Below are 14,314 nucleotides of genomic sequence, written 5' to 3'. Positions count from 1 at the left end.
TATGTGCTGTATATGTATTATGGATCATGATTTAACCTATTCATGTTAGCAGGGCAGAATTGTGAGCGCCTCCCACAAGCTGAGCACCGAGATGCGATGCAGCGATCCTGCCCAGCGCCGACTACAAGAGGCATCGCGTGAGGCTACGGGGATCGGAGTGAAACTGTGAGTAAGGGAAGCTGGGGCGGGGCTGGCTGTAAATCTATTGCTATAGTGTACTGGACGTGTGTAATGTATATGTAGTGCATTTATACAGCACACACCTCCACTACACTCCAGCAATAGAGTTACAATTCTCCACTGCTAACATGAATAGGTTAAACCATGATCCATAGTACATAACATGTAGTTGTACTATGGATCATTTAAAGTCACCTGTCCCTTTAAGAAAAAGTATCGGTAATTGGTATCGGCAAGTACATGAGGGGATGTACTTGTACTTGGGCCTGAAAAAGTGGCATCGGGACATCCCTAGACTGTACACAATGCTGTCTGTTACATGCCCTCTCTATACTATGATGTATAATGCATACTCCTGAGCCCTCAACCATCTGAGATGTCATATCCCATATTCCGACAACTTTGATTATGGCTGTGGAATTTTATCTTTGCCTTCATTTTTTATGGGGGATTCGATCTGCAGACATGTGAAGCTTCCATGGAAGTTAGGTTTTCACCCTCCCTCACTAATCTCTATATGGGATGGTGGGAGGAGCTCTGTATCTTTGTAGATAGAAACTCAATTTTCTTGATTCAGGGGGTGGTATGGCAGGTAGATTGACAACCTCTTTATAATTTCACTCATACTTGGCATCTGCCTAAAATTTTGGGGATATTACTTTAAAGGGAGATATGCCTAGTGGTAGTGTTGTGATTATCACATAATAAAAAACTTTTGCTGGATGGGGGGCTCCAGTGTCTTCTTTCTCATCCCCCCCTCCTTTTTTTCTGTTTTATCTCCATCTTTTATTCACCCTATGACATCCCTCTACTCTTACTTACTCCTGTCCTACTCTATACAAAGATTCCATTAGGGGCCATGATTTTCTCCTTCCCTACAGCTTATATCAATGCTTAATTTCTAAGAGCATGTCCAAACTGTACAGTGGACTGGATCTTGACAGTTTGGGCATGGGGGGGGTCCTTCCCTGCAGTTCCCAACTTGTAAACATTGTAAAGCGAAATCTACCTATTGTGTACTCAGATAAGTAGTTACATACTGTACTGAAATCAAGCTGCAGGTTCTCTAGTAGAGGTGTCCCTACTATAGGCGTGCAGGTGTCTCCAAGCTTCTTGGATAGTGTTCCCAACAAACCATCTCATACTTGTAATAAATACAGTGCAGCGAAGCAGATCACCTGCCCGCATACTCTTAACTGTCGATGCTGGCTGTTCCAACAGTCCGTATCCTGCTCCAAGCTACTCAATCAAGAAAAAAAGTCGTCATTAGATGTTTATGAATCCGTCAAGGGCAAAACCAGTCCATGTGTATGGCTTTGTGTGATCTACTGTTTACAGGGGTAATATTTCACATAAAACAATTTATAAATTGTAATTTGTAAACACAAGGAATGTGATATGTATAATTTCCTGCTCCACGTGCCATAGGGGGTATGTGGGCTATTCAACTTACCCATTAGGCATCAGGATAGGGGAGCATTACTTTGGGGGCAAAATTTCTCAGCAGCCCATCAATCAAATGTTTTAAAGCATTTTCTGACATATAATGGAGTCATGACCATTTTTTTTTTATTCCATGGCACAAATGGGTTTTTCTCCAATTAGAGGTGAAGACACACACATCGGAGACTGCTGGGTCATGAAGTTGACTGGATATTCAAACTCCGATCTGGGATGCCCCGGGTCTCAACTCTCCCTGGGATAATAATTTATCATGTAATTAATTGTTTTTTGCTTTACTATACATTTTGTTCCCAATAGTCTCTATTTTATTACTAATTCAGTTTAACAAACGGACACAGTTCTTCTAGTTTTTATACATATCTGTGATACTGGAATTTAAGGGGAATCTAGGTTTTACCATGTGACATCATCACTGCTTACCACAAAAGAAATGTGGCGTCTGTGACAACTACCATATCTACATGGCATATTACTATCAGCCTTTGGTGCTTGTATGATACAAGACTTACCTCAATGTTACTTTCCTGTGAAAGCGGAGATTGCAAGTTTTGATAAATTTGCTAGTTTGCTGCTATTGATGTTAAGAATATGATTGCAAGGAAATTGTCACATACTAAGTGGCAGACGAAAGCAATGGTTTTATGGGGAAGTGTTGCAATGATCAGAAGTCCTTTGTGACGTCCTTTGCGAGTTCAAATCAGACCAAATCTTCAGTATTTTAAAATGAACAAATGGTATCTGTGAAGATTCATTTTGCATATTGAAACTGATTGGAAAACTGAGACAACTTATCATAAAAAAAGATTTTATTTTTCTTATTTACATACATCATTTATATAAAGAAGGTTTATAGAAGTGAGCAAAGGCTGAAAACGTTTCCTTCATGCCCCACTAAACAGTGTATCCAGAACTGTTGGTATATAGCACAGATACGTCCTAATTTTTAGAGCCATTTTTTTTTTACTGGACACGGTTGTTTCAGGTTTATAGGCCGTCATCAGTGCAATGTATGAAAACAATGCTTTCCAAGTCCACAACTGGGGTGGATTATTTTTAACACTACCAACCACAAACCCCAACATTTTTAAAGCTTTTGAACATAACTTTATTGCGTATCGCATTGGCGGTTGAAAAGCCTGGGGCTTCTATTTTCCTTTAAGACTACATTAGATCAGGGCTTCTATTTTTTTTCCAAGTAGACATTGGACCAGGGTTTCCATTTCCCTTCAAGACTATATTAGACCAGGGCTTCCATTTCCCTTCAAGACTATATTAGACCAGGGCTTCCATTTCCCTTCAAGACTATATTAGACCAGGGCTTCCATTTCCCTTCAAGACTACATTTTACCAGGGCTTCCATTTCCCTTCAAGACTATATAAGACCAGGGCTTCCATTTCCCTTGAAGACTATATTAGACCAGGGCTTCCATTTCCCTTCAAGACTATATTAGACCAGGGCTTCCATTTCCCTTCAAGACTACATTTTACCAGGGCTTCCATTTCCCTTCAAGACTATATAAGACCAGGGCTTCCATTTCCCTTCAAGACTATATTAGACCAGGGCTTCCATTTCCCTTCAAGACTATATTAGACCAGGGCTTCCATTTCCCTTCAAGACTATATTAGACCAGGGCTTCCATTTCCCTTCAAGACTATAGTAGAACAGGGCTTCCATTTCCTTTCAAGGCTATATTAGACCAGGGCTTCCATTTCCTTTCAAGTAGACATTGGACCAATGCTTCCATTTCCCTTCGAGGCTATATATGACCAGGGCTTTAATTTCCTTTGAAGTAGACATTAGATCAGGGCTTCCATTTCCCTTCAAGGCTATAGCAGACCAGGGCTTCCATTTCCTTTCAAGTAGACATTGGACCAGTGCTTCCATTTCCCTTCAAGGGCACATTAGACCAGGGTTTCTATTTCCTTTTAAGGTCATTTTAGACCAGGGCTTTCCTTTCAAGGTTACATTAGGCAAGAGCCTCAATTTTCCTTCAAGGGTACATTAAAACACAGGGCTTCCAGTTCCCCTAATTCTATAGAATAGACTTCAAATGGATTATCCTTTAGGTGCACATAGGTTGTGATGAGCCTTGTTAATGTTCAGAAGTTCATTCAGGCCTAGGTTTAGGTAGACTCCAGCAAAGCACAGCCATCCCTTAGAAATGAATTGGGCTGCAGCACATTTTCATGGGGGTCAGCTGCAAGAACCAAGAAGAGACAGCTGGCCCCTGATGACACGCAGCAGCACATCCACCGAAAAGCATAGCGAGGCCTCCTGAGATGGGTGACAGAAGTATCTCAGGAGCCTGCAGATGAATGTGATGTCTTTCTCACCTAGGCAAGAAGAAGGTATTTGGGAAGTAGTGTGTGGGGAGGGTGAATGGTTGAAAATATATGGTTTGGGGGGTCTTTTACAAACGCTAGCAACGCAGCAGTTGAAAATCAAACCAATAGGAAAAAAATTGCAGAAAATTCAAAAATGGCTTGGCCAGCTGATTTGAAAAATGTTCCGGAGGGCTTGGCAGCGAAAGGGTTAAGAATGAATGGCACCAAGCTACAAAGATTGCTTTTTCGCATGTGGCAGAGTATTCCCTAGTAACCTGGAGACAGTACAGCTATTTTCAACTGATGCACCTTTTATTAAAGTGCCTGAAATGACAATTGTCTTTGTAGCCTATAGACACCAGCCTGCATTTTAATACGCCTCTCGCTTAACTCATACCCGGAAAAATTAGGCTAATACGAGAACAAAAGGTTTCCCTGGCTTGCACAAAACAGTTGACTGTACACATATATTGCAATACACTTATTTATATTGCAGAACACAAACGACAGAGCTGTAAAGAAGCATATCGCAGTCCTCCATTGCAAGCGGTTGCTATAACAACACTCCCTGGTGTAAACAGGTCCCAATCGCACTGGCGACCCAATCACCCTTACCGCGCATGCTCCAGGTACTCTCGGCTAGGCACTCTTCCTCATATTTCTGATTATTAAATCTGTCCAGCAACAAGAACTAGCTAACCCACAAATCGACAGTCCTTTCACACGTTCCACCAATCCCTGTGCGCCCTCAGAAATCCAGCGAGCGAATCACGCAGCGCTAGGCTCCTTCGTACAATCACACACCAGCAGAATTCGGGCGGTCTTTTCAAACCGATAATGACAAGGGGCCGTGGGCAGGGATTTTAAAAGTCAATGACGTAGCAGCTAAAATTACATATCCTTCCGCCAAATAGTTCCCTATTGACCGCCACAAACCTTTTCTTTCTCTCTCATTTTTTACATTGCGCTTTATTTACTAGATCTCGGCTGCAACGCGGGGTTGTTAACGGAGTGAAATGACACGGTAATACGATCGGTGGCTCTCCGGAACTATTTTACTGGCGGATCTCGTTCTTTGTGTTGACAGTATTAAAAATTCCTCCGCCCTATGACGTCTGAGGCCCCAGGGCGTTGAAGGACCAGAAACAAAAACAAGACGAAGGAAGAAGAACGGGGATCGTAGGGATCGATACTTTTTACTATAGTTTATTTTATATATTAGTATTAGCTAGTGCAATGAAGACAGCGATGTTCGGACGTGTGTCCTGTTGATGTGTGTGTAAATCACCAACCGTGTCTTACATCTGGACTGACCATGTCCCCACAGTAAAGTGACAAGAATCCCCTCTGCCTATGTGACACCCGGACAGCCTTTTAAGGTGAGTACTACTACTCTCATCATCATATAGAACCTAGTTACGTAGCTGACAATGTGTATGTATATAAAATAAACTCAGTTTAAAGTGGCGTTTCCGTTGCTTTAATACATCTGACTTCTGCCATAGACCAGCAGATTTTGCTTCCGATTTGATCTGTCAGACTAATCCATTGATTTTCTATAGAACAAGGTAGGCCCTCTGTTGTTGGGAGACTTGACAGATCAAATCCTAAGAAACAAACCCTAACAGATCAAACAATCATGTGATCGTTTATCCTCCTTTTTATATTTTTCAAGATCAGAATCCGACTAAAAACCAATTCAAAAAGAAATCTATTAAAGTATACAACCGACCATATATCCAAGCATTCATGTGATCATTTAATTCAGTTGCATCGAATCAAAATCACAAACAAAACACCCTCCATTTAGCGAGCGCTTGATTGATTTTTAACGCTGCCAAGTTGATTGGCTCTGGAGGAATTTTGTTGTTTGCTTCTGATCAATCCTGTGCAGATCGGAGAACCGATTGCAACCTAAATCGTTTAGATTTTATGACTGATTGTATTTTCAATGGGTGTTTTCAGTGGATCACCAAGCGTGGAACAATAGAATGTATGCTGTGTTTGATATTTTAATGATGAATTATTGTAAGCTCTCACAATCAGGGCCCTCCTAATCCTCTTGTATTATAACCGTCCTGTCGCGCAGGACCACTAACTAGTGCACAAACTGTCCACGCTATAATTCTTGTATAATAATTGTTTGCGATTGCTCGTACCTAGATTGAGCATAAATTGCTCTGTGTGTGGCCACCATAACAGTTCTTCAAATCCAGAAATAACAGATCCTGGGCAGTTCTTCAGCTCCAGGTTCTGTACCTGCAAATCAATGATCGCTAGTAGCTAATTTACTAAATTGAGGGGGATTTATGAGAACTGGAGCAGGCAGTGTGGGGAGCAGTTGTCCATGGCAACCAATCAACTTCTATTTTTCAATTCCAAAGCTTAACTGAAGAAGCTAAAGAGAGAATTGCTATGGACAACTGCATCAGTTTTGGTAAATTCCCCCCCATAGGTTTGCTCTTCATATGTTGTGCACGTCTATACAAAGGGCAGCATATCAGGTCAAACTCTTCCATCGTTTGGACTTCGTCCTATTATATGATTTACCTAATGATCAAAAAGAAGGAAGTAACCAGCAGATCAAAGTTTGAAAATCCAGGGCTCAGTATTGGCGATAGAGAGACGTTCCTTTGCTTTGATTCCTATAGGGACTATTGGACACCTATCATAGAGATAGAACCCAAATCTCTGATGGTCTCTACATTGTTGGCCACTTTGAAAACACTCCACTGATTATTTGCGGGTCTGACACTATTGTTGCTGAGTGATCCGTGAGATCTGATCCAGTTGCCTTGTTTGTAGCGGAGAAGGAGCGGCTGTTTGTTTTTCTTCTATCAGCTGAGATGATGGTGGGTCACTAGATACACAAAGGAAATCCCCCACCCCAGATGATGTTTGCTAGGCTATGTAGACGTGATTAACTGGCTGTAGTCAGCCATCTCCTCCTCCTTCTCCTGGGGTGAGATCCGCCCCAGCAAGGAGGACACTCCTCTCACCAGCTGATCGCTGCTGACTCTAAGGGAAAAGACTCCACTTGTTTATTTCTCCTTTCTGCTGTGTCTTTTTTCTGAGCCAGATCCAAGATGAAGGATTTAGCAGCCCTGGATAACACCAGCAACGAAGCCTTTAAACTTCTCAAGCAACTGAATGTACATCTGGAGCAAGAATGCAAGTACCAGCCCAAGGAGAAGGGCTTGATCCTTATAGAGTCCACCGGAGAGGTAAGAGGGTGGGGGAAGGCTCATGTTTGTTGTTGGTGTCCAGGTAGCTTCACTTGGAGCTTTCGGATATTCCATTTGATAAGACCTTCCTCTTCCTTCTTTTTTTCTTCTTCAATAGTCATTATTACTTTTGCAAACATATTTACTTTTATTATATTTGCATACTTTTTAAAATATCTTTGAGCATTGTTGTCCAAGTAGCTTAGCATAGAGCTTTGTGATTATTGTATTTATTGTATTTTAGCTTTTTTTTCTCTTTAATATTTATTAATATTACTTTTGCACATCTTTTACTTATATTGTTAACATTTCTTTGAGCATTGTTGTCCAAGTAGCTTAGTGTGGAGCTTTCTGATTATTGCATTTATTAGCTTTTTTCTGTTTTAATATTTATTAATATAACTTTTGCATATCTTTTACTTATATTTTTAAACTTTTAAAATATCTTTTGAGCATTGTTGTCCAAGTAGCTTCACTTGACGCTTTCAGATATTCTTTCATAAACCCTTTTTTATTATCATTATTAGTTTTGCACACCTTTTTCCTTTGATTTATATTCTACTTTTAAAATTAACTTTGTTGTCCAGGTAACTTCACTTGGAGCTTTCTAATATTCCATTTAATGAACTTTTTTTTTTTTCTTTAATATTACTTATTATGTAATATTACTTTTGCACACCATTTACTTTCATTAGATTTGTACACTTTTTAATGATCTTTTAGCATCTGTTTTTACATGAATATTGTACAATTTAGTATTTATGATCAGTTGCACCCATGTACAGTAATTTAGGAGCACTCATAAAGTGCATTTTTAATTTGTGTATATTTTTTACTGTACTGCTGTTGTGTTTTTGTTTTATTGCTATTAGATGAATAACGTGTTTTGCTGTTTTTTTGTACAGAATGATAATACAATCTGTCCAAAATCCAGAAATGCAAAGGTAGAAGACTTGTGGAGTTTAACAAACTTCTATGGCTTCAGTATGGAGACCTTTGTCTTGGCTGTGAACATCTTGGATCGGTTTTTGGCTATCATGAAAGTAAGGCCTGCTCCTACAAAATAAAAGCCTTTCCATAATGTGTGTACGTTATAACATGAAAGCATAACACTGGTGGTTTAGAGGCAGAGGGATTTAAATTCTTTTCTCCTGTGGGAATTTCTGCTCCTCCCACGTTTGAGTGCTTGCTTACATTGGAAGCTTCAGTAGACAGGATTTGTTCCATGGGTCAGTACAGATATATTACATGTATGTATTGTACAATTGTAAGTATACATTTCTGTTTAATGAAAGTCACGCCATTGCATTTTCTCTGAATAGAAGTTTAAGCTCTTTCATGTGCTTTATACATCAAGATTTGATTCTGTGAAGAAATTGCTTGCACATAAACATTTTCCACTACTTGTTGGGCAATGCTTCCTGCCCCATAAGGCATTAATGGGGAGCACTGGGCTATCCCTATCCATGTGTACTTTTATCAGCAGAATTAGCCCTCGTTCACAGCAGATGAAGTGCGTTCTGGCCAGAACGCACTGCCCTCCTTTTTTTGTGGGGCAGGAGGGGACGTGGCGGTCCATTAACGTGAATGGCACTGTAGCCACGCCCTCCGGCTGCAATGCAATTGGCCACATGGGATCACAAGGCACATTATGGGATTACAAGGCCTCGAGCAAAATATTGCTTACAGCATTTGTTCGGACCGGACTGCAGGCATAATGTCACGCCCCCTCCTGCCCCACAAAAAAGTGAGCCGGCTGGAATGCGAGGCAGTGCATTCTCGCCAGAATCGGGCCGGAATGCACTGCATCTGGTGTGAACATGGCCTTATATAAAAGATCGGATGACCTTTTTTAACCCTCTTGCTGTTTTTTGTGATGCATGTATCCTGTTATAGCCATTTTGCTTTTCATATGTTGTGAGATTATCACAGAATTATTCTTAAAGTAGAACTCAAGAATAGGCAAATATTTGTTAAATATAAGGGGAATGTGTATTCTTTGTTTGGTGTGCTTTGCGTATTTCTTCCAAATCTGTGCAGTAATCCAGTGTAGAACTTTGCTTTTCTGCAGGAGCTTCCTGTAATAAAGATCGATCACTGCTGCTCTCCCTACTTGTGCAGGGTGATTGGTCTTGGCTCCACCCCTTTCAGTAGTTTTCTGCAGGCAGCTTGTAGTGGGTGGGGCCTGCTGGATCTCTTCCACAGCTCTGCTCTCCACATAGGTTATGTACAGCACAGTGATGATGTCACTGCTAATTGTACAATGTAATATCCAGGTTTGCAAAGGCAGATGGTGCACTCAATGGATTTATATCCTTTGGGGGTTGAGGAATATATTTAAATGCGTTTTGTGCCTAGAGTACAGCTTTAACATTTTTCGTAACACTTTTGCATTCAATGTAGTTTGCAGTTATCAGTTCTGATAATCTTGTTTATAATGGGAATGTATAAGCGTTTTAAAAGGAGGGATTAATGCATGTACATAAATTGTTTGGCTCTGTTCCACTATCACTACGTACCAGGTTAAAATGACGTGTGTTCTACCTGTGACAGTGAGATTCCCCTTTCACTGCTCAAGGCACTTTAGAAATAATGTGGGGAAACGTTCTGCTTGGTGTATTGTGTACATGGTAGATGTAAGCAATATATACACATCTTTGTCACCAATGCTTTTGAAAGATTTCTCCTTTTACTGATATATATTTTTATTCTTAAATGTCAAAACCTTGCAGTGGCATAAATTAACTTCTGTATTTTCATTAAGGTGAAGCCAAAGCACTTGTCCTGTATTGGCGTTTGCTGCTTCCAAATGGCGGCCAGAGTTATAGAGGAGGAATGCAATATCCCATCCACTCATGATGTCATCCGCATCAGCCAATGTAAATGCAGTGTGTCTGACATTAAACGTATGGAGAAAATCATATCCGAAAAACTGCACTTTGACTTCAAAGCTACCACTGCCTTAACCTTCTTGCACTTATACCACACTTTAGTAGTCTGCCATTCCTCTGAGAGGTAGGTACCTTGTGTGTTTGGTGTTTTAGGCTGATTTTATAATTGTAACGTGCTCTTGTTTGTGGAACATTTACCTACACATAAGGGGGGGTTGAAGACAACACTTTAATCAGCAAGACCAGCAATGTGTGGTGGGGATTATTGTCCAGTATATAGTTTCCATAGCATACTTGCCACCCTCCTGCTTCTGACCTGTGGAACTTTAGTTTCCACTGTTACTTCTACACCTCCACATCTATATGGAAGAAAGTAAAGCACAAAGCTGCCTAAACAACTGTTTTTAATGGTCATTTGTTGGCTGCACATCACCCTAAACTGCAGGCCTACTAATGGCTATCAGATTTAAGTGGGCACCGTTTACAGCTTTTGGGGTATATAAAGGCAGCAGAGTTTTAGTAATAAGCAGTAGGTTTGATATCTGCAAGGAGTTTGCATGTTCTCCCTCTGCTTGCAGGGGTACTCAGGTTTCCTCCCACACTCCAAAGACATGCTGGGAGGTTTATTGGTTCTTGTCTAAATTGGCCCTCTATGTATGCATGTGAGATGGAACCTTAGATTGTAAGCTCCTTGAGGTCAGCGACTGATGTGAATGTGCAACTATGTAAAGCGCTGCACAAAATTGTCAATGTTATATAAATACCTGTAATAAATTACAAGTAATTATATAGCAGCCTCAATTTACCCAATGCTGTACATTCATTCACATCAGTTCCTGCCCTCTATGAGCTTATGATCTAAGGTCCCTATCTCACATGCACATAGAATATGGACAATTTAGACAGGAGCCAATTAGCCTATCATCATCATGTCTTTGGAGTGTGGGAAGAAACCCATGGAAGCACAGGGAAAACATGCAAACTCCATACTGATAGTGTCCTAGCTGAATCTGGATTCAAACCCGGGAACCCTGTGCTAACCACTAAACCACATGCTTTGCCAGGTAACCATTTTAAAGTGATATGAAACAATAGATAAAAAGCTTATGTGCTGCATTTTGTGCTGTCTTTTTATTACATGTCTAACTGTATATATTTTTCTTTTCAGGAAAGAAGTATTAAACCTTGACAAACTGGAAGCTCAGCTGAAAGCTTGCAACTGCCGCCTCATTTTTTCCAAAGCAAAAGTACGCATTGTTACTAACTTCAATTTGATAATCTGTAACTGATAAAAGACTCCACTTACATTGTGTTCTTCTGTCTTTAGCCCTCAGTGTTAGCCTTGTGCCTTCTTACACTCGAAGTAGAAACCTTGAAGTCTCTGGAACTGTTTGAGATAGCTCTGCGCGTACAGAAACATTCAAAGGTAAGCACATTATTATTCTTGTTTTGATAGGGGGTAACTTTTCTGTTCTCTGATACTATGCTGAGTCTGCAAACCTTAAATAAGTGGGCCTATTCGTTAGAAACATATCTTTCGCTAGTAATTAGAGTGATCTATTATAAAGGCTTATGCGAAAGACTAATTACATCTTTTTAAACCATGTTTGGTGTAACATGAAACGTGGTCACAGTCCGCAGCCCCCCCAACCCAAACCACAGACTTATGGGGTTGCTCTGACCTTCTGAAAATGCTAATGGTCTGGCTTTAGTACATTGTGTCACTGACCCAAAATAAACACCTGATCTGCATACCTGTTCCGGGTCAGTGATTTAAAAGGCATTGAAGCCATTGTGTTACCGCAACAGTACCCAGGCAGCTGGAATTTTAGTAGGATAGATAAGCAGTTGAATTTGTTTCCTTTGACAACTTCTCTTAATGTTTCACATCTAATTCCAGGTAAAGGACACAGACATGCTCTATTGGAGAGAGCTTGTTTCCCAATGCCTAGCAGATTATTCGTCCCCAGAATGCTGCAAACCGGACCACAAGAAGCTTGTATGGATTGTGTCCAGACGCACTGCACAGAACCTTCATAACAGTTATTACAGTGTTCCAGAGTTACCAACCATTCCAGAGTATGAATTTATGAATGAAAGTGAGAGGTATGTACTATACTCAGTTGTATCGAATGATTCTACACACTTAATTTTTTGTATTGGGAGACCATTTAAACATTTTATCCAGTGTAGTGTAGCAAATCTAAATGGCCTGCAATTTTAGTGTGTAAATGTGTTTATATAATCTAGTAGGACTGTGGTTTGTTTTGCCAGCTCCTATTTTAAGCTGTTAGTACTTTCTGTTATTTGACCTGATCTTCTAGAATAGCATTGACGTGTCTTTAAGACTGCCACCTAAAGTATTGCAGACTCAACTACAGTATGTTACCCATTTGTTGGTATATTTTGTAAATGGGTATATATTACAGTTGGGATGTCTACTTATAGCCATATGGTAATGTCTATTAGGGCCTGGCTGTTGTTCCCTTCAAGTGGGTTATGCATGCTCATACAAATGTGTGGGAATGCAAATCCCACTTAAAGCAGGTTAAATGCAGATTAGGACAACTGCAGGTTAAATGCACTTGTCTATGAATGATCTCCGAAGAGTCTCAAACTAATGGCATGAACATAGGTCCTTAGATGATTCCCATACTCTTCTTTGCCTTTTTGCATGTTGTGGTTAGTAATTTCTTTAGGATGTGCCTGTTTTCCCATTGGCAAGCTAGACCATCAGATGTTACCCGCTTTTAGGATTCTTTTGAATGCACCTTCATGTAGGCACTAAACTCACTTTCCTGGTGAGGTTTGTCTTTGAATGAAGTATGAGCAAACAGTTAATGTTGAAGAATAAAGCTGGAGTTGCATTGTTAAAATTTCACAGGAAACTGACAAAATTCTAACAGTAGGTGGCCCTGCTGGCACCTCTCTCTCCGACTTGATTACTAATTGGACTTTTGTTGAAGGAGACAGGCTAAAAATTGTTGGCCAAACAGCGAATGCAGCCAATTGGATGCATTCACCGTATACATATTCTGACTGTGCCAGCTGTCGGAATACAATTGCCCAATAGCTACGTCGTTTAGCATATATAGTGGAATCGTTTTAGATTTTTCAAGCTAAATGAAAAGTCTATTAGCCTGTGGCCAGTTTGTTAGAGCTACTACATTGAACTGTTGTATGCAATGCTACCATATAAGCTGTTCATTGGCTTGTGCCCTGTCCTGAACTGCAATAAAGCAATGTTTTGGATTGTGTTACTGCTGTAGTAACTGACCCCTTGTCTTAATTCCAGTGAGGACTCGTGTGAAGATATGAGCAGTGGGGAAGACAGTCTAAGCAGCTCTCCACCAAGTGACCTTGAGGTTTCCTTCTTTTTTGATGACTGCAAGCCAAAACTCAAACGTCGTAGTCGCCACCTCTATCCTTTGTAACAAAGGGCATTATACTTTGTATGCATGTGGTGAAATTGTACTGAAAGATGTTGTGAATGAAAGATGACATTGTTTCACAAGTTAGAGATTCGTTTTAAATGCCTACAAGAGTTCCTCAATTTCAAATGCCAACATAACAACAGCCAATTTTGTAATGCCATTTATACATCTAAATTTGGTGGTCTTTGATTTGCTGCTAAAACTGCATATTTGGAGATTTGAGTCATTCTCCCGAGTCTTAGTCTAAGCTATGTGGAGTAGTCTCCCTTTCATTTTACTTATAATTCCATAGTTGCAGTTTTAGCTTGGCGGTTTCTTCAAATTCCACATTTAGCGGATTTTGTGAATTTGCTGTACTTGTGTTAAAATGTCGGTGTTGTCTCTTCTACATTCCATGGCAATGTTGATATTTTAACTGCCTATCCAAACTTTTATTTGTTAATGTTCTACTTTCCTTGCATTGTTTCTGCTTATTTATGTCTAGTATTGTACAATGGTTATACTAGACATAACCGCAGTCTTCTCTATGAACCAACCAATGGGAATTGACTAGTTGGCGTTGCCTTAGCTCATGTGGCAACTTCAGAAACAAGTGCACATTGTGACTATTGTGCAGGGATTTTGGCACAATGTATTCATGTGGGGATCTTAAGTGTGCAATATCAGTGAAGCCCTTTTGTTTCATGTAACTTTACAGTATGTTAACAGAATATATGCAGTATTTTTAATCTGTAGGTTGGGTCACCAGTGGGAGTCCTGACCAACAAATGCAGCTACTTTGCTCTTTGTACAAAAG

At 40.2% G+C, this 14,314-nt stretch overlaps 1 protein-coding gene across 2 annotated transcripts; it reads left to right on the top strand.

Annotated features, from left to right (window-relative positions):
* The first annotated feature begins 5,129 nt into the window (after positions 1–5,129).
* Positions 5,130–13,733, top strand: CCNG2 (cyclin G2). Of its 2 annotated transcripts, XM_018576212.1 has the most exons (8): positions 5,130–5,348; positions 7,049–7,193; positions 8,099–8,236; positions 9,958–10,208; positions 11,253–11,331; positions 11,412–11,510; positions 11,985–12,190; positions 13,380–13,733. In XM_018576212.1, exons 2-8 carry the CDS (start codon positions 7,056–7,058, stop codon positions 13,516–13,518), a joined length of 1,050 nt encoding a protein of 349 aa, XP_018431714.1. In that variant the 5' UTR covers positions 5,130–5,348; positions 7,049–7,055; the 3' UTR covers positions 13,519–13,733. The 2 variants fall into 2 exon arrangements, with proteins under 2 accessions (XP_018431714.1, XP_018431716.1); XM_018576214.1 differs by lacking the exon at positions 8,099–8,236.
* The last annotated feature ends 581 nt before the right edge of the window (positions 13,734–14,314 follow it).

Source organism: Nanorana parkeri, unplaced genomic scaffold, assembly GCF_000935625.1.
Source record: "Nanorana parkeri isolate BGI_ZX_2015 unplaced genomic scaffold, ASM93562v1 scaffold59, whole genome shotgun sequence".
NCBI lineage: Eukaryota > Metazoa > Chordata > Amphibia > Anura > Dicroglossidae > Nanorana > Nanorana parkeri.
Note: the sequence above shows the minus strand (reverse complement) of the source record. Positions and strands in the feature narration are given on the sequence as shown.